The 8,445-nt window shown below is 56.9% G+C and overlaps 1 protein-coding gene across 1 annotated transcript in view; it reads right to left on the reverse strand.

The window, feature by feature from the left end:
* Window positions 1-4,656, reverse strand: part of ENPP7 (ectonucleotide pyrophosphatase/phosphodiesterase 7) — a 45,502-nt gene extending 40,846 nt beyond the window's left edge. The window contains exons 1-4 of the mRNA XM_007462389.1: window positions 4,386-4,656; window positions 2,947-3,092; window positions 1,131-1,757; window positions 119-395 (exon numbers count right to left, since the gene is read on the reverse strand). Coding sequence (XP_007462451.1) covers window positions 119-395; window positions 1,131-1,757; window positions 2,947-3,092; window positions 4,386-4,656 — 1,321 coding nt within the window. The remainder of the gene's footprint in view (window positions 1-118; window positions 396-1,130; window positions 1,758-2,946; window positions 3,093-4,385) is intronic.
* Window positions 4,657-8,445: the final 3,789 nt, after the last annotated feature.

The following is an 8,445-nucleotide window of genomic DNA, read 5'->3' on the forward strand; positions in this document are numbered from 1 at the left end:
GGGAAAGAGAAGATGACACCTAGTGGCGGACTGGGCACCCTGGTCAGAGCTGTGCACACACACATCACCTGCAACTGCCTGGAGGCGCAATGGGTGCAGGTGGAGGGCAGGGGTGCACCTGAGGAGGTCGTGGTCAGCCGAGGTGCTGAGGAGGTGCTGAGGACCCCGTCGCCGGCCTCCTGGAGTGTGGGCAGCAGGGTGCTGAGGAGCCCGTCATTGGCCTCGGGCACGATGCCCAGCAGTCTGCACATGAGCTCGTACACATGGATGCTCTCAAAGGGCTCCACCTCCAGGCCCCTCTTGAAGCTGGGGCCCACGGCCCGGAAGATGGTCTTCATGTCCATGATGTTGTTGTCGAAGCCGTGCTCCCCGTTGTTGAACTGCACGTTCAGTCTCTGCGGAAAGGGAGGGCCCCGAGTGAGTTCTTGCTGGCCCTCCCAGCCCACGCCACCCTCTCCACCAGCACCCTCTGCACGGCCCTGCATTGGCAGAGGACCCCTGGAAGGAGTTCAAAGTGGCGGGGGGTGGGTGGGAAGGATTCTGAGCCTCAGTCTCTCTGAATTCTCAGCCCCCAAAGATCAGTGGCCTAAAGAAGGAGGCTTAGCGAAGACCCGGTGACATGAATGGAGACCGCCAAGTAAATGGGGTGGAGCTTCAGCCCAAGGATGCTTGCTGGGCTCCTTTCCGTTGCTGGGCGCCCCGAACATCAGTGCTTCCTCTCCCAGATTTCCTGCCCTGCTCTGCGTCTTGCTTCCCACTCAGCCTCCCTGGGCTCTTTGCTCTCACCTCTTCCGTGTCACTTTTACAGCTAATCTTCCCGCACTTTACCCTATACACACGTGCACACACAAACACATATATGCGTGCACACGTATGCACACACATACACACAGGTATGCAATGCACGCACACCCCCCCCCCCCCCCCCTTCAGGCTGTGCCCCTCGCAGCCCTGATTGCCTCACCGCACCCCCCCCCCCCCCCCCCCACTCCTGTTACACAGTGCAGGTGTGTCCCTTTGGTGGCTGACACTCCTCAAATTAGGGTCTGGCTAGAAACAGGGGGTGCTTTTTGCAGAACTGGAAAGAGACCCAGCAGCCCAGGGAAGCACATGCACCCCCAGGAACTCACCCCATGGATGACATAGCCGAGGTCACTGTACATAAGCAGGGGGGTCACCCTGGGGTGGCTGGCGTAGTGGAAGGACTTGGGGAAGAGCTCCTTCTTGTAGACGTGGAGTCTGGGGTGGGCGTCCTTGAGGACCTCGTATACCTTCTCCAGCTTTCCTTCCTTGGGGAGCAGCATCCCGTTTGGTCCGTAGTCTAGGAGCTCGAACTCAATGTCCTTGAAGGTGAAGTTGGCGATCTTGTGGAGCTCCACCAGGTCGCTGGCGTTCTTGTTGACGGTGCTCATGCCATGGTCGGACACGATGATTAGGTTGAGGCTGCCCTCCAGGCTGCTCTTCCTGATGCTTTCCCGGAGGTAGCCCACGGTCCTGTCCACCTGCCTTACCATATCCTTCCTCTGCTGGGACTCGGGGCCATACTTGTGGCCCGTGGAGTCTGGCTCCCCAAAGTAGAGGGTGACCAGGTCCAGGCCCTCGTCTGTGAACCACGTCATCACAGTGTCGATGTTGGCCCTCCATTCCATCTCGTCCTTGTAGTTGTGCAGGATGCCTTCCTTCCGGCTCAGCGTCACGGCCTCGCCTTGGTAGGTGACATTCCCGCCCGGGTAGAGGAAGGAGCCGGTCTTTAGGCCCTGCCGGGGAGGGGGTGTCAGTGCCTCGGGCCTCCTGCCACTTGTCCCCTGCCTGTCATGAGCTACTGATGCTTCTGCCCTCACCGCCTGCCCTTGCTCTGCCCACTCACCCATCCCTGCTCCTAACCGCAGGCACGGGACTTTGTATTTTCTGAAAGGCCTTTCATAGCTCTTATGTTATTAAGGCTGATACTGATTTTATAGAGGAGAGAGCAGGTGCCTAGTGGACTCAGCGCTAACGAGATAGTAGATATCAAAGTATCCCAGATATGCTGCGTCCTCATCGACACTGTAGCCCTAGGTCACAGTGCTGCCCCAAGAGCCCTCCCCTTCCGGCCTGCAACCCGGCTTCTGCCTGCTGTACTCTCATCCAGCCGTGTGTCCATCGGGCCCTCCACACGCCGCCCATGACCTGCCCTTCTAGACTTCAACCTGGCCATCCGTCTGTCTTGCCACAAACCAATTGCTGTTTTATTTACAGATCCATCCGTCCTCACAACCATCTGTCCATGCATGCCCCGTCTGCCTGGCCACTCCCTCTGGCCATTCTCCCTCGAGATGCCAAGTTCTTGGCTATGCTTTCTGCAAGTCAGCCTGGTGTCTGGTAGCTCCTTCCAGAGCCAGGGGACTCAGATATGAGTGGATGCCTTGCCTATGAGGTGGGGGTAGCCTCTGAAGTTTATTCTGGGCTCACCTTGAAAAACATTCATTTGAGTTTGTTGCCAGGAAGCCCAGAACATTGCAAGATGCTGGGGTCCTGGGCTTTTCACTAGGGTGACCCACCTCTTTAGAATTAGCTGCCCGGCCCTGAGAGGCGTGCCACAGGGGAACAGTACGAAGCCATTTCATTGTTACCTGCCTTTTTGTGGAGTCACATTATTTTCCCCGCGGCCCCCTTCCCACCAGTACCGAAGTCCAGGTTTCACTCCGGTTGGGAGGATGGAACAACCCCTCTGGGTCCCAGGGCTCCAGGGAGGACTGGGCAGGCTGTGTAGCTGCTGGTGGGTCCTCATGGGCATCAGGCTCCCACCTCCCATAGGACCCCACTCAACACTCCTCTGTGCGGGGAGTGTCGGACTCCCAGGGCATGGACTGGGCCTGCCATGGATGTCACGTGGTCGTGGCCTCGTTGGCTGGGTCCCCCTCCCACCTCCCCCGTCTGTCTGAGTGGGTGTGGGAGCAGCATTACCTGCCTTTGGGCCGTGATCCAGATGGGCAGGCTGCCGTTGTCCCACCACCTCTGGACGCCCAGCGTGGCGTGGTAGGGCAGCTTCACCTTGCTGCTTGTGTTGTAGAACATGTTATGGACCACCCCATGGTGCTCGATGTATTTGCCTGTGGGGTGGGCGGGCACGTAGGGGAAGTGGTGGGAGGGCAGGAAACAGCCAGGGCAGCGGGGAAGCACACGCCGCCATGGGAGCCAGGCTGGGCCGTCACAGCCACACGCTCTGACTCAGAGATTCTGCTTCCACTTTGAGCAGCTTACCCTGCGGCTAAACGCGCACAAGGGTGCAAATACGCACGTGCCGGGATATCGTTTGCAACCTCGTTGGTTTTAGCAAAAGGTTGGGAGCAACCTGGCTGGCTATCAGGAGGGAGCTAATTAAATAAATTATGGCCCAGCCATGAAATAGAATCCCAAGCAGGCAGATAAATGAACCAAGAGGAGGCAGGTTTTACAATTTATTGTTTTCGTGGGCAAAATGCCTGTGTGTGAGTTCAGAAGGTGGAAAAGGCGGGGTGATGAAGAGTTCGCCTCCTTTCTCCGCAACCCCATTGTGACATATTAAGTAAGGAGGTGACATGCAAAAGGGAGCACCAGGTGCCTCCGTTTGTGTGTGGAAGGGTCTGTGGCCATGGGAATGCTGGTGTGAGAATAAGCTGTCTGTACCGAATGATGTGCCCCAAAGTTGTGTCCACCCAGAGCCTCCAATTGTGACCTTGTTTGGAAGTAAGGTCTTTGCAGATGTAACTGGTTTTGTTAAGATGAGGGCATTCTGCATCAGGATGGGCCCTAAATCCAATGACAGGTGTCCTTATAAGAAGAAGAGAGATACACAGAGGGGAGATGGCCATGTGACAAGGGGGCAGGGATTGGAGAGCTGTGGCCACAAGTTGAGGAACGCCTGGGCCACCAGAAGCTGGGGGAGGCAGGAAGGATCCTTCCTTACAGCCTCCGGAGGGAGTGTGGCCCTGTGACACCTGGATTTTAGGCTTTAAGCCTAAACAGAGCAATAGTGGGTTCAAGGGTGGCTGAGAGGGGTGAGCGGTGGAAAAAGCAGGAGCCTCAGGCTCATCTCTCCTGCCTTTCTGAGTCCTGGCCACCCTCACCTCCACCAGAAGCCCTCCCAGGTTCCCACCCTGGCTGTGATCACCGTTTAAACTGAGACACCCAGGTGTTTTTATCTGCCTTCTATCCGTTGCCACCAACGGTAAAGGTTGCTGACCACCCCGTTGGCCGTGCCATGTCTGCCCAGTGAGAGTGTTCCCTCCTTGGTTTTCCCTTGGTCTCTGGCACCACGAGCCTCATGGGTCAGGGCTCCATGCATGTGCTCGGTTCCCTTTGTTGGTTCCCTGGTTTCTCAGCTCTCCCTCCACCCCCAAGCCCCACCTGAGGCCAACACTCACCAGTGACCAAGGTGAAGTGGCAGGGGCTGGTCAGGGTGACAAAGGCCGGAGTCATGTAGCGAGCCTTCACCCCATCGAGAGCCATGGCGTCCAGGTTGGGGGTGTGCACGTCCTGGTCATAGTTCCAGCGGAAACCATCAAAGGTCACCAGGAGCAGCTTGTTCCGGGACCCCTGCCGGCGGATGGGCGCGCCTGACGCTGGAACCAGGAGGGTGGCCAGAGCCACGGCGAGGAGGACAGCCGGGCCTCCCATGATGGGTTCTCCAGACATGCAAGAACCCAGGCAGGTGCCTGCTGAGGAGCAGAGCAAAGTCCCAGGGTCACTGGGCAAGTCTTATCCTGTGCAACTGAAATGAGACTGTGCACGTACCTGTGCCTTAGAGAGTGGGCCCCAGCCATGTGTCCTTGCCTGGCCCTCATGCATATCTGCCTTTATAGCCAGAGGATCTCTCTGGGCTCCATGCCCTGCCCCCTTCGTGAATAAGTGTCTTTACAGGAAGCATGGGGACCATTCCCGAAGGCTTGGAGAGCAGAATTGGCCTGCTCCATTGGGAGAGCCTGTATCCCCGCCCCAGCTCTCATAGTAACTCTCTGTCCCTGTGCCCTGCTTACTGTGCTCCCAGAGCACCTGGATGGGAGCCCCTCCTCCAGACCATACTTTGGGGAGGCCTTTGGGGTACGTGGGTCTCAGGCCTGCCTGGGCCAGGGCTGTGGGGTGGGCTGGCCAGGGTCTAGGGGCCAGGGTCCAGGAGGCTGGCCTTGTCCACAGGGAGCCCCAGCTTGGGGGAGTGCCTCTTCCCCTCCCTGCCTGTGTTAAGGGGGGCTCCTGGGATGGGGCAGGCAGAGATCCAACCTGATGGCCCAGATTAGCACCTGCTGTGCCCTCCTTCTCGGGCCCCAGGGAGCCTCAGAGGGGCGCACAGGCATGGGCAATCTCATTGTTGGAGTTCATCAACAAGGTGGTCAGAAGGGGGGCCTCCCTTTTTACCTTGTGCTAATGGGGATGGTGGTGCGGGAGAGGGACCCCTGAGTTCATTGTGCAGTTTTCTCTCTGTCTCTGTCTCACTCACTTTCTCTCTGTCTCTGTCTCTGTCTCTCTCACTACCTATGAAGCATATTCTGTGAGCCAGGCCCCGTTCTAAGTCCTGGGGACACAGCAGTGAACGAGATAAACGGTGTTCTTGGCTTCTTTCATCACGGTTGGGGACACACAAAATAAAATGAATAAACAAGTAAAACAGTAAAATAGAGTCACCAGAAAGAAAGAAAGCTGGGAGATGAGATGGAGCATCTGTCTGGGGGGCGTGTAGGAGAGGGCAGCACCAGATCCGTGGTCGGCCAGGGCCTGGTGAGAGGATGATTGTGAGGGAGTGATTCCGGGGGTCGCCAGCCAGGAGAGTGGGTCGGGGCAGGTGGGAGAGCGGCAGGGCAGGTCCTGGGGCGTGTGGCTGTTTTACGGAGCTGGCATTCTTGTGCAGTGCAGGGAGGATACCATGGGATTTTTTTTTTTTAATAAATAAATAAATATATTTATTTATTTATTTATTTATGGCTGCATTGGGTCTTCGTTGCTGCGGGCTTTCTCTAGTTGTGGCAAGCGGCGGCTACTCTTGGTTGTGGTATGCGGGCTTCTCATTGCGGTGGCTTCTCTTGTTGTGGACCATGGGCTCTAGTGCGCAGGCTTCAGTAGTTGTGGCACACGGGCTCAGTAGTTGTGGCAAACGGGCTCAGTAGTTGTGGCGCAGGGCTTAGTTGCTCTGTGGCATGTGGAATCTTCCCAGACCAGGCCTTGAAACTGTGTCCCCTGCTTTGGCAGGTGGATTCTTAAGCACTGCGCCACGAGGGAAGCCCCCATGAGATGGTGTTTTAAACACGGGAGTGACATAAACTGATGTAACATAAAAAAAAAAAGAACACACAAGCTGCTCCATTTGCAGGATGGTCAGCATGACAATGGAAGGGAGGTTGGGTGCCCCACAGGGAGGGGACTGCTGGTGTCTAAACCAGGGTGGTGGCAGTGTGAGTGACAGATGCAGAGGGAGTTTGGAGGTTTTCCTGGAGGGATTTGCTTCTAGATTGCATGTTGTGGGGGACGGAAAGGGAGCAATCAAGGGAGACGTTCGGGTTTCCCGCCTGGGCAGCCAGGGTGATCATGTCTTGCGTATATCCCATTGGGTGATCAGAGGTCAGAGGGCAGGTCGAGGGCAGAACATTCTATTTTGGCCACATCCAGTTGGAGGTGCCCATGAGAAATTTGACAGGAGGTGTCGAGTCCTTGGTATGTCCTGGTTTAAATTGTCTTCCACTGCTGACCTGCTGAGGGTGGTCCTACCTAGGACTCTGCTTGGCTGGCCAGAGGGATTCTCATCAGGCGATCCCCAGTGTCACAGAGCCGTCAGCAGCCTCCTCTGGGGTGAGGCAGTGGGGACCCTGGGGTGCAGATTCTTGGGCCCTTCCCCCCATCTGCAGAGCCACACCCTGGTGGGAGTCCACGCACGGTGCCGCTCCTCATGATTCTCTCGGATGCTGGAGTCTGAGAGCTGGAGGTGGTCCCCTGCATGGACTCCTACAACCAGGGCATGTGGGGGCTGCCGTGGGCCGGTGTCACGCAGAGCTGGGGTGCAGGAGGACCAGAGGGCAGGCCTTCCCTCACTGAGATCATGGCCCGGAGCTCCAGCCGGTGGACCAGGTACCTGTGTGAGTAGCCACCAAATGTGGGGCACCACGGTGGAAGTGTGGGTGCCTTAGGAGAGAGCAGCGGGGACCACATTCACACTAGTGCTGGGAGTGGGGACCTGAAGCCTACTCTGAGGATCCCGACCTACAGGATGGATTTAGCGGGGAGAGGAGTGGGCAGGAAAGCCTTCCAGGTGAGGACAGACAATGAGGGTGATGAGGTGGAGGAAGGGAGTGATCAGACTTGAGGCTGGGAGGCAGGCCTGGGGGAATCTGGATTTTATGTTAGTTGTCTTCTAATATCAGTTCTTATATCTTCTAATATGTATTCTCCCTTTCTTCCATAATAAAATGTCTGCCAAGAAAAAGAAGACTACATTTCCCAACATGCCCTGCAGTGTGGTTTGGCCATGTGAGCATGTCCTGGCCAATGGGTCAAAAGAAAAATGTCATGTGACAGCCCCCAGTCTCCTCCCAGCGCCAGCTTTGCCCTTCTTTTTTGATTCTTCCTCCCTCTGGTGCCTCAAGCTCAGAGGCTGTCCCGAGGACTGACGATGAGGGGCTCCCCGGGGGAGGGTACACAGAAGGAGCCTGGTCCCCCAAGGCGTCCTGGGCAGTGTGGCCGAGCCAGCCTCGAATGGCTCAGGCCCTGGGGCACCCTCGAAGGGAGAGTTACACAAGCTCTGTCTTTGCTTCCATTGCCGTTATTTGGGTTTTCTGTCACTCTCAGCAGGACCTATCTTAACCTAATCCAATAGGATAATGGCTCTGGGAGGCCCTGCTGGGTTTAAGCAGGGTGTGTGTGACATAATATGCTGGCTGCTGTGTGGGGGGTCGGGAGGCGGGAGGTGAGTGAGGGGCTGATGCAGTGGTCCAGGGGCAAAGCTGGGGCTAGGGGCAGAGGGGCACAGACCTGGGGTATGTTGGTGGCGGGTGGGTGTGGGGTGTGGTGAGGGAGGAGTCGCTCTTCTGTTCTCACTCTGCACATCCTTCTGCTGGTCCTCATAGGGGATATGGGAATTCCCTGGCCTGCTCACCCTGTCCTGCTGGCCTGGGTCTGCCCTGCAGGTGGCATGAAAGGTCCGCTTCCGGCTCTCAGCCAGACTTGGGGGAGCTCCCCTCCTTTCTTTGGCTCTGTTCCTTGCTCACCTCTTGTCACAGGGAGCTGCTTGGCTCACTCCCCATCAGACTCCTTTTTATTCCCTGCTCTCCTAGAGCATGTCAGCAGAAAGATTGTGCGGTTGACTGTAGCTAACAGGGACAGGGCATCTCTGCAGATCAAGCCCAGGGCTTTATCCACGATCTGATTCAAGCTTTGCAGCAGCTCTTGGAGGCAGGAGTTAGTAATACCCTCACTTTACGGGTGAGGAAACTGAAGCATCGA

The sequence above is a fragment of the Lipotes vexillifer genome, unplaced genomic scaffold (genome assembly GCF_000442215.2).
Source record: "Lipotes vexillifer unplaced genomic scaffold, Lipotes_vexillifer_v1.1 scaffold1691, whole genome shotgun sequence".
Taxonomy (NCBI): Eukaryota; Metazoa; Chordata; class Mammalia; order Artiodactyla; family Lipotidae; genus Lipotes; species Lipotes vexillifer.